At 44.1% G+C, this 20,000-nt stretch overlaps 1 protein-coding gene across 1 annotated transcript in view; it reads left to right on the plus strand.

Moving 5' to 3' along the window:
- The window catches only part of nfatc3a (nuclear factor of activated T cells 3a), a 109,175-nt gene that overhangs the window by 69,787 nt on the left and 19,388 nt on the right, over window positions 1–20,000 (plus strand). Inside the window, exons 4-8 of the mRNA XM_083651175.1 lie at window positions 7,389–7,588; window positions 8,118–8,290; window positions 8,963–9,103; window positions 16,098–16,153; window positions 16,417–16,543. Coding sequence (XP_083507301.1) covers window positions 7,389–7,588; window positions 8,118–8,290; window positions 8,963–9,103; window positions 16,098–16,153; window positions 16,417–16,543 — 697 coding nt within the window. The remainder of the gene's footprint in view (window positions 1–7,388; window positions 7,589–8,117; window positions 8,291–8,962; window positions 9,104–16,097; window positions 16,154–16,416; window positions 16,544–20,000) is intronic.

Here is a 20,000-nt window from a genome sequence, read left to right on the forward strand (position 1 = left end):
CAGAGGGAGAGGGAGAGAGAGAGACAGAGAGAGAGGGAGAGACAGACAGAGAGAGAGGGAGAGAGAGAGAGAGGGAGGGAGAGACAGACAGAGAGGGGAAATAGAAGGAGAGAGAACGATTAAGGGCTTTTCTGTTGCATGGTGACAATTTACCGTCAACTGAAACACTGGAAAAATAAATAAGAGATGAAATACAATACAATACCATACTAATCCATTGTAGTTATACTTATTTAAAAAATATGTTAATAATTTTGCAACTTTTGGATCTTATATTTTCTAATTGCCTCTGTGAGTCTGTGTATGAAATGTGCTAAACAAATAAACTTACCATGTTAAGAGTCTGTGAGTCTGGAGGTTCAGTGGCTCAGTGGGCTCAGGCTCACACCATGGCTTCTATCCCACTTACATCTATATGCATCTATTACATCTATTATCTCTATGCTGCATATCATCCCCACTCCCTCCTGTGCCCTGTAACTCAACACATGAAACATGAAAACACTGTCATGGGATTGGAAGTTTCTTTTCCAGGATTCAAATCATTTCCTGACTGACATAACGTGAGCCCAAGTCTTTCTCATTTTGATGCTTGTTTTTCTCTGCTTTATTGTGGTTTCCCGAACTCCAGATTACATCCGTGTGAAGGATTTCAGTTTTTCATCTGCGTCTCTCCTCCTCTCACACACATACATTCCCCCAGACACTGTTAACTCATTTTATGCTGTCTGGAACACACATGCTGCTGTGAATAAACATTGCCAACTCCACACATGCGCTGATTTATGGACACACACACACACACACACACACGTGTGCACACACACACACACACACACACACATCTGCGTGCATGTGCGCAGACACACACACGCGTAAGCACTGCCTGTCTGCACTCACTTCCACAGGGTGCAGACATGACGGTGAAGCAGGCAACACTGAACCCACAAGACTGTTGAGAGCTACGACTCTTTCTCTGTTTCTTTGAATCCAGATTGAAGAATGGTGTGATTTATAGCCATTCAGAGCGGGGGGGATAATTACCTGTTAGGTTGTTACTAGGCAGATTGACACTTTCATGTGGCTCTTAAGATCTAATGTGGTTTTTAAAGATGAACCCAGGCCTCCTGCTGATGCTGGGAGCGACTTCCTTCCCGGTACAGTAACTGTGCCACAGAGCAGGTTTGAACAGTGGCTGAGTTGGCTCCAGTTTGACAAGGGGGATGGTGAGAAGACAACCGCAAAGGTCCGTTCCATTTCAGGAATGTGATTTCAGGAGGTGCGTGTGTGTGTGTGTGCGACGTGTGTGTGTGTGTGTGTGTGTGTGTCTGTGTGTGCGACGTGCGTGCGTGCGTGTGTGTGTGTGTGTGTGTGTGTGTGTGTGTGTGTGTGTGTGCGTGTTTGTGAGGGAGCAATGACCGTCCATGGCCATCGGCCCATAAGCCTCTTAGTCTGGGTCACAGACAAGTCACACCGTCTCCTGCAGAAAGCTCTGCACTGTAGGACAAGCTTACGTCTGGACACACACACACACACACACACACACACACACACACACAGTAAATGATTGATTCAGTCAGTCATTTGCTCTCATTCACAAATGCACTTACCTGTGCACACGTCACGCGCACACACACACTTTCACTTAGTCCTTCATGCTTGCACACAGAAAGGTCCACATACATGCGTGCACACACTCAAACACCCACGCACACACACACACACACACACTCACACACACACACATGCACACACACATGCATGCATGCACACTCAAACACACACACACACACACACACACACACACACATGCACGCACACTCAAACACACACACACACACACACACACACACACACACACACACACACACACACACACACACACACACACACTCACACAGAGATTAGAGCATGACACAAAGCTTAGTACAATGCCCCCCAACCAAACCATGTGCTTACTCAGACTAACTTCCCTGCAGACTAACTGCCCTGCAGACTAACTGCCCTGCCCTGCAGACTAACTGCCCTGCCCTGCAGACTATTTGCCCTGCCCTGCAGACTAACTGCCCTGCAGACTAAAGCCCAATTTATGCTTCGTCGGCGAGCAGTGTCTGCTACCTGGTGAAATGTCTAGTGTCACTGACTACGTCATAGTATCGCGTGCTTGACTTCCTTGTTTTGGTTGGGGGCCACCCGCTAGTTTTCGCTCGATTGAAATGAATGAACGTGTCCCCGCTATTTTTATCAGCCTGTCCTTGATGTATGACTTCGTGAAAATCACAAAGAATGTCGTGACCAATTTCCCAGAGAGAGAGGAGGTGAGTTGTGTGGTTGTGTGTCGTTTATATGCGGCTGCAGCCAAGTACGTTACATCTTGCCTCCGAGGTGGTTTCACTGTGCATTTCGTTCCCTCTCTTCTCTTGACTGTCTGCAGCTGCTTATAGCGTTCGAGTGTCACGTGACCGTTGAACCGAGGCAAACGTCCTCTGAAGTATAAATGCAACACCATGAGCGACACTTTCTTTTAAGTCTGTGACCATGTGCTGAGCGACACTTTATAATAAGTATAAATTAAGCTTAACTGCCCTGCAGACTAACTGCCCTGCAGACTAACTGTCCTGCAGACTAACTGCCCTGCAGACTAACTGCCCTGCAGACTAACTGCCCTGCAGCGTGATCTAGTGCCGGAGGTGGAGACGACAAAGTATTTAACCTCAGGGTCTTTTGTTTGAGCTCATTAAGACGATGCTTAGTGGAATCATCTCCTTGTCACCAGTCGACTTCTACATGGAAAGCTTGTGTAGCGCACGGCCGCACGTCCTGCCACTACTTCTGCCCTCCTCCTCCTTGTTCCTCACGGTTTATGTGTTGAGATTAGGCCTGTAGCACATTTTAGTTATCGATAATCTGGGAACTAGAGCTGCAACGATTAATCGATTAGTCGATCGACAGAAAATTTATCGACAACTATTTTGATAATCGATTACCGTAAATTCCGGACTATAAGCCGCACCGGTGTATAAGCCGCACCTGCAAAGTTGACTATTTTTTTCTTATATAAGCCGCACCGGACTATAAGCCGCGGGTGTTTTAATGTTTTTTTTTTTTTTTTTTTTTTTTTTTTTTTTTGTGTTTTAATGTTTAATTACCATATGTAAGGGTTCATGCACAGAGGGGATTGTCGGGAAAGAGATGGCTGTTTGAGGAAGCTCCCATTTATTAACATTTCAACAAAACAACATAACACAACACCACCTGTGTTGTTTTTTACAGTGCACACAGTGTCATACAGTGTCATACAGTGTGGTGAAAAGAGGGCAAGAGAGGAAATTAAAACTTATTATAGTTATATAGGATTTATAGTTAGAAAGAGTGCTAAAAAAGAGAGATTTTTTTTTTTGAAAAAATCCATAGATAAGCCGCACCGTTATATAAGCCGCAGGGGCCAAAAAAGCCCAAAAAACGGGAAAAAAGGTGCGGCTTATAGTCCGGAATTTACGGTAATCGTTTTGAGTACAATTTTAAGAGAAAAGGTAAAAATTCTCTGATTCCAGCTTCTTAAATGGGAATATTTTCTGGTCTCTTTACTACTGTATGACAGTAAACTGATATTATCTTTGAGTTGTGGACAAAACAAGACATTTGAGGGCGTCATCTTGGACTTTGGGAAACACTGATCGTCATTTGCCACCATTTTCGGACATTGTATAGACCAGGGGTGCCCAATACGTCGAAGGTAGTGTGGTCGATCGCATGGCATTGAGGGGGGGGGGGGGGGGGGAAATCATTTTTTTTTTTTTTTTTTTTTACTGTTTTTCCACTGAAAAACACTGTTTTTCCACTGTTTTTCCACTGTTTCCACTGTTTTTCCATTGTTCCACTGTTTTCCACTGTATACTCGGTGTATATATATATAAATAAATATGTTTGGTAGATCACTTTGACTTGGTCATTTTAAAAGTAGCTCCCAAGCTGAAAAAGTGTGGGCACCCCTGGTATAGACCAAACAACGAATCGAGAAGATAATCGACAGATTAATCGATTATGAAAATAATCGTTAGTTGCAGCCCTACTGGGAACTACTACTTTTTAGGCTAATGGATTAATTTATAGATTTGTTTCCCTTTCTTTTCCATAAAAAGAATATATGGCTCCAGGTCTAGGTCTTTTTTGGCCTCTACTCCATGCAGAATCCGATCAGCTAGACATTTCAGGCAGTGCTGCCACCTAGAGTGTCCTTTATGTATAATTTACTGTTACTTTAATAACACATTTTTCATGTGAAAAGAATGCAACATGGCAAAGATCAAAAATCGACGCTGACAAATTTGCAGCAATTTAGCGAATCGACAGGTCTCTGGCATAGCTTCTGGTGGCCTGTAAGCTAGTGTAAACTAGTGTAAACTAGCTAATTAGAGCAGAGATCCAAAGAAACATCAGGTGAATAGTTAAAATATCACCATGCAAAATGTAATCATGTACTGCAATAATGCTGCTTTATCAGTTGGGTTTTTGTCTTGAGAACATGCATTATTATTATCCTTCATAGCTGACATGTTTCGTCCAGTCATTTGCTCGTAGTGCCATCCTCCATGTTTGAGCAGTTGAAAATCCATCATGGGAGGAGAGAGATTTGGAATCTCTTGAAATTCTATTGGCCGAGGAGCTTTTGTTCCAAAAAGTGAGCTTTGAAAACCTGAAATATGGGATATTTTGAAGGCTGAGATATTTCAATTCTAAAAATGGAGACAGCAGTCAATGAACAGGTTATTTATGTTCTTAAACAAATTATTTTGTTGGTGCACGTTCTCGGGAGAAATCAATCCAATCATAAAGACCTAAAAGTTGAGGTTTCACATATATTGTTCTGGCAAAATTGCTTCCAAATTTTGTTCTCAAAATGTCTTGAATGAACTAATTGCTGATAGTGTAGCTAGTGCAGACACTGCTGAACGGCTCCTAGTATCTACTGTAGATGAATGAACAAGGTGAGGTACAGTATGGTGACCTCTGACCTGGCAGGTTCACAGGCTCTTTGGCTTTCCCTCAGCTCAGTCTGAAGATGTGTTATCTTAGTCTACACCTCTCAGCTCAAATCCCTATATAGCCCTCGACCTCTCCAGCCCTCATCACCCGGGGGTAGCCGCTGGGATAGCCACAGTGGTCAAAGGTGTGTACTACAGTATGTGTGTGTATAATGTTTCTGTGTGTTTGTGTATATGTGTCAGGAGGGCTCGAGGAAGGGGCAGGTATAGGATGTAAACAGAGCACCGTGGCCTCGCTAGTTGCTAAACAATGCTATGCCTGTGTGTCATGCGCTTTACAAAAAGTGACTAGCATTGAGGCATCTGGTCATGTTAAGCCAACAGTCATTATATTGTTGTATCTGTATAGCTAACATTTGTTGCTAAGCAGTAGCAATAAGCCACATCTCTAATGGCTAGAATTATATTTGTTCCACAGGAAATACTCTCTTATTGAATATTCTTTTGGGAAGCATTAAGAACCATTGGGGTCTTGTTGAGTTCAATAGCACACAAGTCTTTCTAGATACACGGTTTTGATTCAACTCAGAACACAGCAGCTTTATGGAGGAGATTTGAGGTGGGTACTAGGCAGGCAGGCAGGGTGGTGCTGTGCTAACACGGGGGGCTCGGTGAGAGGACGTGCCTCTGGAGGCTGGTGCTCTCACCCAGCCCCCCGTGTTAGCACACTAAATAATAGTACATTTTTCCACTGCTCTGTTTGACCTCGCCGCCCTCCATACCTCCACTTCTTACTCCACAGGGGGTCGTCTTGGCAGTAGTGAGAGAGAGAGAGAGAGAGAGAGAGAGAGAGAGAGAGGGAGATGCAAACGTGAGCAAAGCCTCCGGTACTGTAAGCCCAATGGCCTCGGCTCTCGTGAACACTCCCTCCGATGCCACCACAGCGCGTTGGAAAACAAGGAATGCTTTATAACACTGCTGAAGCACAAACCAACATGGCCCATTTTAATTGGTTTCAGAGGAAGTCAATATTTTGAAACTAAGCACGCATGTCTTTGGTAGCGCTCGCTCACTGTTTTTCTCAGGTACATGTGTTTCCAGGGCCTAATTGTGACCAATTTAAGATTTTTTTTTTTTTTGTTTGAGCTGGTTTTGGAACAGCACATGACAAATCCCAAACTACACCCACGTCCATTCCTTCCATCCATCCAGCACACTCTGGTAGCAGACATGGACACAGTGAGTGTGTGACGCACACCCCAAAGGGCAGAAAGGCTCAGGGAGCCAGCTGTGGCGTTGCTGAGGCTTGGCGGGTTCCTGGGGTGAAACGCCAATGAAAGGCCTTGTTCTCTTCTGTTACCCTCAACGGGGCTGCCCAACATCTGAGCTGGAGGAGCTTTGGGTTTGGTGGGAGTGTATGTATGGTGGGGGGGGGGGGGGGTGGGTGCCATCCTGCCGTCACGGAGACTTGCCAAGCACAACATTCCGACAGTGGTGGGATTGTGCGGCCTGTGTGTTTGTTCTGTCCCTCTGAGGAGGAAAAGGCTCTGCCCTCCTTTCCATATTCCCTCCACCCGTTTCCCGACATCCACCCACCACCGCTCCTCCTTCAGCAGAACCACTCACCTGTCTGCCTGGAGGCCCGGGTGCCAGGAGCCAAGGACTAGTGGGGAGTGCAGCTTCCTGCTATGTGGCCGTGCCAGCCCAGCTTGGCACACACTCACTCCACACAACTGGATCTGAAGGGAGCGTTGACATTTCTACTGTCAGTTTTCTTATTTTTATTTTTTTAATATACCACAGCGTAACCATTAAAAGCTGCTTTAAATGCACTGCATTTAGACCTCACAGAATGAGTTAAAGTGACTTGTAGGCGCTCATTTATTTTATTTTATTTTTTATTTTCTTTGTATGATGTTGTGGTCACTATTTCTGTCATGATCGTTTTTTTTTTTTCTTTCTCTCGGTCGCGCTTCCATGTTCTTTTTTCCTCATGTTTGAGAAACGTGCTTCTTGCTTTGCTTCACTGCTGCCTTTGTGTGGTAGCTCGTTACAAGACCAGGGTTGGAGGTTCTGCTCAGATGTGGGGGTTTAAGAGGCAACAGTGCCCTGTGCAGGACCCTGTGAAGAAGGCGTGCAAGGGGAACAAATGATAAGGCTGTTAGTGGAGAACATCATTGTTGAACTGGTTGGAGGCCAGAGCAGCAGATGAATCTCCAGAGGCCCCGCCAGAAATATCCCAACACCGTCAACCTGACATTTAGGGTCCCTCCAAGAAAGGTGGCCTCCTGAAAGCAGTGGAAATGTATGGAGCATTCGTTCCTTCACACCTCTCATCTGGACCTCCTGCGCTAACATCTGTTTTTCTTCTGTTTTTCTCTCTCTCCCTCTGTCTTGTCTCAGCTCATTGGCTACAGCGAGAAGCCCGTCAACCTGCAGATGTTCATTGGAACAGCAGATGACCGTTACTTGAGGCCGCACGCCTTCTACCAGGTGCACCGGATCACCGGGAAGACGGTGGCCACCGCCAGCCAAGAGATCATCATCTCCAGCACCAAAGTTCTCGAAATTCCTCTCCTGCCCGAAAACAACATGTCAGCCAGGTAGACGTCAGAAGCACTAAAGCGTTATATTACTCAGTTATGAGCTTACCACCATGGAGGAAGCCCTGTCCCAATGTAAAAATAACCACGTTTATGATCATATGGGGTTCCAAACATCGTCCAAAAGGGATTTTATAGATTTTTGTTTTTAATTCAACCCAACAGGCACAGGAGGAAAATTGGAGGGGTTTCCCACCAAGCACAAAAACAGACTTTATTTCCGTACTTATGATTCCGCATCACCCGGATGATTATATTTATATAAGGTCTGGTTTCGTTTACATTGGAATTCATAGGAAGGGATTTGGTCGGGATTTTCACATTTACAGTTGTAATAAATCATATTCACAGGCCTTTATAATTTGTGATCCTACACTTAATTTGCGTCTCATTGCCAATCCCCTACTGGGCTGTGGTTGTTTTTTATCACTCGCAGGCCCTCACTGCTTCAATATGTCTTAGGTGATTTGCCAAAACTGCAAAGTGCTGTGTGGGGGCCAACACATTTCCCCCCTCCTCTGCCTTTCAGCATCGACTGCGCCGGCATCCTGAAGCTGCGGAACTCCGACATCGAGCTGCGGAAGGGCGAGACGGACATCGGCAGGAAGAACACGCGGGTACGGGTGGTGTTCCGGGTCCACATCCCTCAACCCAACGGCAAGGTGCTGTCGCTGCAGGCCGCCTCCATCCCCGTGGAGTGCTGTGAGTGTCCACTTCCTGGCCTGAGTCATAGGCGTGCGCACACGCGCGCGCGCACACACACACACACACACACACACACACACACACGCAAGCACGTCACACACACAAACACACACGCGCACGTCACGCACACAAACACGCGCGCACACACACACACACACAAACGCAAGCACGTCACACACACAAACACACACACGCACGTCACGCACACAAACACGCGCGCACACACAAACACACACGCGTGTGTGTACACACACACGTGCATTCAGACAAACACAGACACAGACAAGCACACCCCTTTACGTTTCTTCCATGTCTTTATTACCACACTACTTGGAGTCTTGGCGATGTTGATTTAATCTACTGTTTGCATTCATTGAATGTCGCTTTAGATAAGAGTCTCCGATAAATGCCGAAAATGTAAATGTAATCTGTTCTGCTGGGACCCTTCTACTCTTAACGGTTTGCTCAGGAACCACACACGCACGCACGCACGCACGCACACACGCGCGCGCACACATACACGCACACGCACACGCACAAACACACACACACACACACACACACACACACACACACACACGCACTAAGACACAGATTGAGTTTTAAATGAACACAGTTCAGCAATTGAACCTCCTCTCTTCTCCTCGCCCCCTCCTCTGTCTCTCCCAGCCCAGCGCTCGGCTCAGGAGCTGCCCCAGGTTGACAAGTCCAGCCTGACCAGCTGTCTGGTCAGCGGGGGAGAAGAGATGGTCATCACTGGCTCCAACTTCTTCCCCGAGTCCAAGGTCATCTTCCTGGAGAAAGGCCCTGGTAAGAGTTGTGTCTGCACAGCAGCTTAGTCTCGAACCACCACTGCAAAAACAGCTTGAGCCAATTAAGTGTGTCAAAAAGTCTGATTTCATGCTCGCCTGATAGACTTTCCCTGAGCGCTGGAGTCATGAAAGTTGTCAGGGAGGAAAACTTTTGTGCTCAAAGGGATAAAACATTTCATATGTTGCATCACTCATCCCAAAGTGGTTCTGTTGGACAGTCTTGATACTATCAGCACACCTAAATGAAGAACTAAGAAGCACAGCACAGAAATGTACGAGTGTAACTGTGAAAATATTCATCCCTACAGTGATTTGTTGTAAATGTGCTGCTTACAATTCTAGGCAGGATACATTTATGCAGGAGCAGGTGTGTCGCTTTGTATAATCCGGCAATACAAAGTTTTCTTCCCTGCAGGCTCCCCCTGTTATCTTGAAACTCCAGCAGAAGCAGTTGGCTCACGTAAAACTCTCAAAAGTACCAACATTAATACTGTTCTTACCAGAGATGTTAATACTGTTCTTAGCAGAGATGGCTTTTGGCAAGAATGAAAAACTAAATTGGTGTGTGGACATCACAGTGGGCAGCTTACGTAAGAGCAACATCATAAAAGAAAAGTTGCAGTCGGTGACATGTATGAAATAAATTCTCACTTCACGTCAGTTGCGTCATATAAATCCCAATGTAATGTATTAACATTAACTTAATACTAAGTTACCTAAACAAGAGGAGACAGATAATACTGTAGCTGTTGGCACTAGATCAAAAAGAGTTGTACAGAAGAAGCACCTGGTTACGTACTGGAAACCCTCGGGAACTAGATAGGAGGCTGCTCACACTAATGAAAAATGTGGTATCTGCCTTTGGATAGATGAGGAAATATGCAGAAAGTAGTGAAGCTTTATTTTGGAAGTAGCAGAACAAACCTAGGTTCTCGCTATTTATTTAACTGGAATAATAGGTTTTGGCGAGAGCGCTCTGCAGCTCGTCAAAACCACATCTTATGAAGGCACATTTTCTAATCAGTATATATAGAAAGGCTCATATGTAGCTGTCTAGTCTCAGTTGTTTCTGTAATATATGAATAACTAATATCAGGAAACAATAGACATTTCTCAAGGAGAAAATAGATCTTTATCAGGAAGCCATTAGAGCAATCATTGAATTCTAGCCGTGTGTTTTGTGTGGTAAAATAACAGACGTTGTTGTTGTTGTTTGTGTTTGTCGGTGCTCAGATCAGAGCTGCAATGTTGTTTTGGTGCCAGCAAGTAGTCCCACCCCGCAGGGCATTTTCTCACATGGGACAGATTTACGACTGCGTAATGCAGGTCGATCAAGTGTGCACTGCAAAAAGAAATACGCCACCTTAACACATGTTTTTATCTCCTATGCACACTTTACAATACTTTACAATCTAATCATCTGAATTATACATTCATTTTGATGCACATGCGGATGATCTGAATCAATACATTTGTTTAGAAAAACAAAACAAATAAATGTTCAGTTTAAATTACGTACTGTAATTTTACATTTTATAAATAGACATCACATGCTGGACTAGCTTCCGCTTATAGACACTGATGTTAGGGGCTGGTATGTTAAACCATCGTATTACAACGAGTTTTCTAGTGGGCTCCAACGCAGTAGCAGTGTAAAGTATTATGTTTTTAGTTTTTTCTCCAAATTAAGAGACACTATACTTTTCATTGACTGAAAACGTTGACAAAGTCCTGTTGCCTGCACACCATCAGACAAGCAGGCTTGGCGAGGAGATTATTTTTGCAGCACATGAAGAAGTGGGGGAGTTCAGCTGTCTCACAACGGAGTGCTCACTCACTCCTGTTCACACGGAGTGCTCACTCACTCCTGTTCACACGGAGTGCTCACTCACTCCTGTTCACACGGAGTGCTCACTCACTCCTGTTCACACGGAGTGCTCACTCACTCCTGTTCACAAGCAAGTTTTTCTATTTCACTCCAGTTTCAATTCACTTCTTCATGTGCAGGAGAACATAACCCTCCAGTGACACCAAAATGATATGAAATGAGTCTTGGATAGGAACGACGGGGTGCCCTTCTCTGTCGCAGCCCCACTTAGTCATTTAGTCTCATATATATTATAAAAATGGCCTATTGCAGCTTTAAGATTGACCCTCACACCATCTCCAACTGAAACCTGTCATTCTGTCTTTAGTGGTCGTTCATATCCTTATCCGTTATCCAGTGATCTCCCTCCTATTCAGATCTTTTCTTCTCAAGTCCCTGGACTCTGTGCACCTTCACTTTCCTCTTGTTAGTACACCTCTCTCTGTAATCAAAACATGTGCACAGGCTGCTATGGAAACTTTAAATGGATGGCATTCGTTGAGCCAGTCCCTGCCTGCCCGAGGTTCCTCTGTGACGGTCGGAGAGAGCCAGCGACTCCAGCTCGCACACGGAGGCACGTCGTTGAGTGCTGTTGTTTTTGGGCCTGAGAGAGCCTTGCTCTGAGATGTTCTCTCCAAGTGTGGCTCAGTGGAATGTCTCTATAGCTCTTTGAGGTGTAGTAGGTGAAGCATGGCGTAGAAGAGACGTCTGATAGAGGTGTAGTAGGTGAAGCATGGCGTAGGAGAGACGTCTGATAGAAACAACACGCGGACGGACGCTCAGGTTGTTGTAACCCGTCAGTGTGGCGAGTGGAAACCACACAGAGAGGTGCATCATGGGTAGGGGGGCAACGTAGGGGCCCAGTGTGCATAATAATAATAATAATAATAATAATAATAATAATAATAATAATAATAATAAATTCAATTTATATAGCACACTTTAAAATCCAAGGACTTCACAAGGTGCTTTACAGATGCATGATAAAAACAATCAAGCAATCAAACAGGGAAAAATAAAAATATATATAAAGAAACAGCTACTAAAAGAATAAAAACATAAAAGGATAAAAACATAACACCTGTAAAGAGAGAGGGAGGAAAGCTAAAATAAATAAGTGGGTTTTGAGTTTTGATTTAAAAACGTCGAAAGAGTCTGTAGCCCTGAGTGGTCCTGGGAGCTGATTCCACAGCCGGGGGGGCCCAGTGAGGAGAAGGCACGGTCACCCATGCTGGTGAGTTTGGTCCTATAGGGACAGAAAGGAGGTTGGAGCTGCATGATCGGAGTGTCCGGAGTGAGGATTGAGGGGTGACTAGTTCTTGGAGGTAGGTTGGAGCGTTGTGATGAATGGCCTTGTATGTTAACAGGAGAAGTTTGTAGGTGATGCGGTGGTTAACTGGGAGCCAGTGAAGGGAGTGCAGAACCGGGGGTGATGTGCTCTGACTTGCGTGTTTTTGTGAGAATCCGGGCGGCACAGTTTTTTTCTGCATGGAGGCAGTGGACTGTGGAGACAGAGAGAGAATGGAAGAGTCAGGGGAGATAATGTGTAAGTGATCCCCCTCATCAGGACTAATCCTGCTGCTTTCCTGCAGAAAGGGACTGATTGGAGGAAGTTCAGGCACGGAGGAGACGAGGGGCAGTGACACATCTTTTTCCACCTTCTTCCATAAACAGGAGACTCATGCGACATGGGAGAGGCCGGCTTATTGCAACAGACTAGAGATTATGGGCCGGGACTGGAGATCATTTTGCTATTTACAGAAATAAGGGATCCGCTCAGTTGTGTTGACGTGAGATCCGTATGTTAAAGTCGATAATGGGCGACCTGTTATGAAATTGGTTAGGATTGTTGATATGCACATAGCTTTGGAGTGATTCCTCCATGTTTTGCTCGGCTAATGAAACCCTGAGGATTTTATTTACTTATTTTTAAGAAGATGTGTTGTTGGGCATTTTTGCCTTTGAAAGTAGAGAGAGAGAGAGAGAGAGAGAGAGGTATGGGATAGAGAGAGGGCAGGACATGCAGCGAATGACCGCGGTTGGATTCAAACTTGGGTCGCTGCGGGAAGGACTGAGCCTTATATGGTACGTGCTCTACTCAGTGAGCCACCGGGATTGTGTGTGTGTGTATGCGTGTGTGTGTGTGTGTGTGTGTGCGTGCATGCGTGCGTGCGTGCATGTGTGTGTGCGTGCGTGTGTGTCTATGCGTGCGTGTGCGTGTGTGTGTAAAAAAGTATGAATGTGCTTAATCAAAAACCCAAAACATGATTATTTGATAAATTAATTGCTTACAGTATCTCACGTGGCTTAGATCCATTGACTTAGATCACACAGTGAAAGACATTTTGAACATATTGTGAAATACTCTCGCTTTGGGCTTTTAATAAACTGACTCCGGGTTTTGATTTTATTTCGTTTTTTCCTTCCTTTTTTTGGGAGTTGGGGTTGCACTGTTATTCATTTCTGTCAGAGATGCCTGTTTTCCTCTCCTTGTCCAGTTCCCCTGCTTTTTCTGCTGCTCTGATACACATCTTTAAGGATGGAGGGAGGGAGGGAGGAGGAGGAAGACGAGTTGAGCTGAGGCAGACCATCAATTCTCGGTTCCAATTCTGGTCCCACTGCGTGTGCGGGCCTATGGGTCACTCCCTCCTCTGTCCCTGACCCTGAGCAGTGCTGCAGATTGAAGGAACGATTACTAAACCAGAGTAGACTTCATCAAACTCTGGAGCAGAAATTAGTCCATATAGGTACAAGTATTTTACCTTTATGAGGATGAATGTTTATATGAAGGGAGTGGACCGACACTGAGTTCTTTCTGTTCTCCCAGTACAAAGATGTTAAAACCCACTGTTCAATCAATTCTCGGTTCCAGTTCTGGTCCCACACTGTGTGCGGGCTCATGGTTCACTCCCTCCTCTCTGACCCAGAAACTCCAGCCCGGCGTCCACCCTGGCTTTCTCTCCATCCCCCCACGTCTTTATTACCTGCAGTCTGTCTTTTCACTTAATCAGACGCTCTGAATAAGGGGGGAAAGGACACCAAGGAAATAATATGAAAAAGGCATTACTTGAAGAAAAGATGACTAAAGCAGAGTAGACCTCGTGAAATGCTGGAGCAGAAATGACTCCATAATAGGTATAAGTATTTCAACTTTATGAGGATGAATGTTTATATGACGCGAGTGGACGGTCACTCCTAGAACACTGCCTGCCTTGAATGGTGTATAACCCAGCAATCATAGGACTTCTTGCTGTTCTACAAAGATGTTTAAACCCACAGTTATTATAGCAAGAATAGCCGCGCTAACACTCTGTTTTCGTTAGGGGGTTCCAGCACAATGGGCACACTTTCTTTTTCCTCCCGTGTGTGGGGTGTGCAGGGTGTCCTGGGCGATCCCAGGCGTTTATCAGAGAGTGTGGTATGAGGTTCCTGTTGGAGCTTGTTGCCTGCCGGAGCATGTGGGGCCCCGTGCTCCTGCCTGTTGAATGTCAACATCGTGGACTCGCTTGCAATAATGCACTGCCGTCAGCCGCAAAGACACGCAAGGTCATCCTCTCGTTAGAAATACTCTCTGACTTGTCAGCCACAAGCTAAGCCCTTCCCTCACAACAGAGAGGGGACTTCTGTCGTGTGATATTAGACTAATGTGCAAGAGGATTACTCCAACTCACTCTCCAGGGATCTCAGTGTTAGGGTGAGATCAGAACAAGTCAATCACCTACTTAAAGCTATAGTAGGGAGGGATCTTGGTTGAGAGCTGAATAGCCTAAATGTGACGAGGCTTACAATTAAGAGCTTGCTCGTTGCTGCAGACACGTTGCAGACGGCTGTTTGGGGAAACCCTTTGGCTTTTGAGGGAAGAGGCAGTACAGGTGCACAGAGATATCATCAGGAACACGTGTGAGCATGTGAGCACCATGAAACGGAGGCGCCTGCAGATGAATCCGTCCCAGCTGAGAAGCGAAGCGGTAGAAAGTTGCTCGTTGACTTGAGTTTTCACTCTCTCTCCATGGTTGTTTTGTTTCATGATCGTGACTTCTTTCAACCGCACCGCAAGGCCGTCAGTGTTTTCCTGTCGCGTTCTTCACCTCGACCGCTTCTCTCGGAGCAGCTGCCCCCCTAAGATGTCTGGCCAAATAATTAGATCCCTCGTAGGAAAACTGGAAAATCAAAGGATGTTTTCAAGCCAGAACGCTGGCAGTGTGTCGAGGCATTTGAAAATAAATAGAGTTATTCCACCGCTCTCTCCATAATTCTAACCAGGCAAGACAAACAGCAGGAGATTTAGATATTTGATTACTTTATAATAGCTGTTAAAATGTTCTCCATGGGGTTTTTCTGGACCTTTGAAAATGACGTCATTCTGATGTCTCTGCTCCCCGGGCCGAACAAATTGAAATCGTGTGCTTTCGGAAGCCTTTTGTGGTTCTTAAGCCCTGTCTGTTTGAAAAAGTAGTTTACACTGATATCATCATTAGGAAAACAGACCCTGGAGAGAAATTACTCCAGATGGGGAGAAATAACATCCAACAAATATTACGCCATACTTCAAGATGGGTCTGCCTTATGAAACGCTAGTTCTTATCCCAGATAATGTGCGGTCTGAGTTTATTATAGTTTCTTCCTCAGTTATCAACTCAAACTATATCCACTTTGATTTCCACTCATTTTTTTAAAACAACCCATCATTATTTCCATATCACTATTCCACAGTGCGTGCTAAAGTTGATTTTCCCACTGATTCAAATAGATGTTTGTCCAAGAATTGGCAATTCAGTTATGTGAGGATGTGATGGGGTGCTGTGTGTCGCATCTTCGTTTAGTGTAGGAAGATAATTGTCTTTGAGCTTCACCCGCATAAAGGTCCCAGTCATTCATGTATTCTTCATTGGAAAGCCCACACACATAGATTGCAAATTTTTTCTTGTAATGTACCTGTCAAATGCGGGCGTTTTTTTTAGATTACTTTCTTATTTAATGCTAAGTTGAGAGTGACAGAAAAAAATCAAAGGTTTTATATATTTTTTCAGATGTACTTTAAACCATAATGTTTTGTGCTATGTGAACGTACCATTGGCCCCTAATAGTAATTAGCCTGTAATTAATTACCAACTGTTTCTTTCAGATGGACGACCACAATGGGAAGTTGAGGCAAAAGTAATCCGTGAGAGAGTTCAAGGAGTGAGTGAACATTTATTTCCATGTTTTGTTTTGTTAAGTGTAGTATTGTACATATTATTATTTTATATTAATTAATAACATTGAATTAATAATTACTTAATCATTTAATATTATTATAATATTGTATTTTGTCATCAATATTGCATGTTAATATACATGTTTGTGATTAATTTTTGTGATAGTATTTGCATTTTAATATACTTGATAATGTCTTTAATTCACAGTGTGTGTTTATGTAAACATTGCTATAATATCTGTTGCAGTCCAGCATCGTGGTGGAGGTTCCTCCGTACCACAGCAAGACGGTGGGCTCGGCGGTCCAGGTGCAGTTCTATGTCTGCAATGGCAAGCGGAAAAGAAGCCAGTCACAGCGCTTCACCTACCTGTCAGGTACGACCAGAGCTTCTCAAGTTCACATCAATCCCTGACCCTCTGTAGCAAAGGTTTTCACATGTTTTCTTGAGGTGACTCACATCTCCAAAATTTCAGATTTCTTTTCTCGGGACCCAAAAACTGCTTACGCAGGCTATAGGAAAGTCTTACTGAATTTACGCTCTTTTTTTAGAGCACTGCTTTATTGAGCCAACACTACTTTGCTGGGATTTGGAAAGGCTTTGGGAACATACCTTAGCCAGTAGCTTTGGATACTGTTTGTTTCCAGTATAACTTGGGGACCCTGCTTAATTTTTCCTGTGAGCCACACTTGGATACTAAGCCAGAGACACTTACAGGAAGAGATGCGCTCAAGGTTGTCTTTGCTTTCCTGTGTCTGTCTATCTCTCGCTTCTGTTGTTAATCTCCCGAGGTAATTACTTATGAGTTTGACTGATAGCAGAAACAGTTGTAAAGTGCTCTAGACTAAATGTTGCACAGTTCTCCATAGGGGTTTCGCTAGCCCAATTTCTCTCTCTCTCTCTCTCTCTCTCTCTCTCTCTCTCTCTCTCTCTCTCTCTCTCTCTCTCTCTCTCTCTCCAAAGAATGCATTTCTGTGGTTTAGAAGGGGCTTCTCCATGAACAATAACAGGCACACCTGCCAACTGTTTATGTTGTAAAGCCTCCCTAAACTTAACAGCCAACCTTGTTGTCTCACGTGCGCTCTCTCTCTCTCTATGTTTGCATAAAGTTTTATTATGTCAATCTTTTGCTATCCAGGAAACTTTGACGACACATGGGGTCAGGAGCTGTGCTTTAATTTAACTGTCATTTCAAGAATCGAGGAAACACACAATATTCTTGACATTTCAGATCCTACAGTTTCCTTAATGTTTTTCATTAAGCTAGAATGCGTGCCTTGCTACGTGATATTGTTATTGTTTTTTCCTCTTGAAGCGAGTCAAACTGAGAACAGCGTTGGCGTGATATAATGACATGTGAGCACTTTGTGCAACATATCCAAACCCTGAGCTTTACCACAACAATGTGCTATAAGGACACAATGTGTGTGTGTACAGTGAATATACGTACGCAGCCTTGTCCCTCCACCCACCTAGCCTTTCTGTTTGCAAGCACGCCCACTCATCACAAAGCGGTTCCTGTTTTCCCCGTCGACAGACCAGGGCAGCCAATCAGAGCACAGTGCAGTCACCCTGCTCTGTCAGTCTAGGTGGGAGGCTTTTCACCACGGTTTACCACGGACACCGCACAAAAACCTACCTGCCAATCACTCGTGACACGTCTCGGTGTGGGCGGGGCTGCAACGGCCCTGGCCCAATTCAAGGATCAATTCTGAGAAAATGGTTAGGAAAAAAGCGGCGGTACGTCAGCGTCAGCTAACGTGTGTTTATACTGGAGATCGGAAAAACAAAGACGTCTTGTTTCTGCTCTCTGATTATTCTGACTGAAATGGCTGCACTTGTCAGAAATGACTTTCTTAATCACGATGGTATTCTCGAGGGTTTGTGCAAAACAGAAATTACTACATGTCAAATACTAAGGGGAGGAAATGTAGATGATGTATCTCATCTGACACTTTTGTGGCTGTATTAGCATCAGGAAAGAATTCTTCAAAAAAACACACACCAGTGCTTCGAATATTTAAAACAATGTTCAAATAACCCAGTCAGTGTTTCCCACAGGATTTTGGGTATTTGTGGTGGGGGACCGCAGACCCCCTAGGGGGATGGGGGGGCATGCGCCCCCGCGAGATTTTTTTAAACATTTTAAAGTAAAATGCATGAATTTGGTGTACTTTGAGAAAGCTTAAGAGCAAAATTAAAAGGCTAGATCTATGAAGAACATGTCATCATTACTGTGCTGTGGGTTTACAATGACAAACTAAATTTCTCCCTATAGGTCAGGGATACTCAACTTGCTTTGCCACTTTCGTGAAATGATAGAAGGCGAGGGGCCAGTTAATAAACAAACAATATACATTTTTCTGTAGTGGATTGTAGGTTTTTGGGGTGTCAGCCGGAGTTTAGGCTGACAATGTTGTGCACACCAGATAGTTAGTTAGGTTAAGTTAGTTAGGTTAAGTACATACATAAGTGCCTGGGTAGCGAGCAGATGGCAGTATTTGACAATTTAGCAGCTAAATCATAGATTATTGAAAGATATTCCATATTCCAGACTGAAATGCTATAACAGAAGTATTGGCCAGAATGACATGAACATTTATTGGACACTTATTCAGTGGGTATCTTGCATGTTGCGTTCAGGTGCACTGTAAAAAAAAAAAAAAAAAATTGGTCAACATCTTTTTGTGGCGGTCAAAATCCTTTTGTGGCGGCCTGCCACAAATTCCTTTATGTATGGGAAACACTGCCAGTATTTTACCCTTCTCTGATATCTCTCGCAGGCCTGTGTTGTTTTAGCCAGAATAAACCCTGTTTGGCCTGTTTGTGCCCCCTGCCTCCCAGTCCCAGAGGCAAGGTGGGGCTGAGCAGAGGGCCTGATGGTGAACTGGTTTGTTCTGTTGGTGTGATCTGGGCTGGGGGGCGTTCAGTTCCTCTTCCCACACCACGTTTCACACGATGGCACCCAGACTGACAACATCATGCTTCCCCTCTGATTCAGAGGCGGGTAAAAATAAAACTCTCTGTCACAAGGCGCCAGATTGGGAAATAGGTTAGCGATTGGCTTGGCAGTGCTGTAAGCTGCCACAGTCGAGGGAATGGCCCCATTTGCTGTCAAAATATTTTTCTTATCTTTTTTTTGGGGAGGAACTCATTGGATCTTGAAGTGGACACATTTCAGCAGCATGCAAACATATTCAGAGATTAATCGTGTTAATTTACTGTGAGATGACTGCAGTATGGCCTCTTTCTGAACTATGTCATCAGGCATCAGTGAAACATATTTGAACTTGACAATGACAGATTGATTGCGTGGTTCAGAATGTGGAAAAACCTGAAATGACTACCGTCTTTTATTGGTTGGTAGAATTCACAATCACTTGTCATAATAACCATTACTGTAGTAAAACATAGTTGTGGTACCAATTTTGCAATGCAGTGATATGACAAATAGAGAGAGACGATCATCTTTTTCCTTTCTTCCTCTTGTTGCTACAATGCAATGTATCATTTGATTAGAAATGATGCAGCATTGCAATGTAATCGTAAATATTAGGGGTGTCAAAAATAATCGATTATAAGATGCATCGCGATGCGGACGTGCACGATTCTGCATTGATTCACAAATGTCAAAAATCGATTATTAAATTTTTATTTTTTATTTTTTTTAATAATCAAATAAAATATAATGGAAGTACATGCAGTTGTTTATTTTAATTATGGATCATAATACAATGCAATTCCAAATGCACTTTTATTTTAAAAGTAGCCACACAGTGAGAAAAAAGAAAGTGAGAAAAAATAAATCCAAAAAGTAATGCATCGATTTAAGA

Source organism: Poromitra crassiceps (assembly GCF_964638095.1).
Source record: "Poromitra crassiceps genome assembly, chromosome: 14".
In the NCBI taxonomy this organism is placed as follows: domain Eukaryota; kingdom Metazoa; phylum Chordata; class Actinopteri; order Beryciformes; family Melamphaidae; genus Poromitra; species Poromitra crassiceps.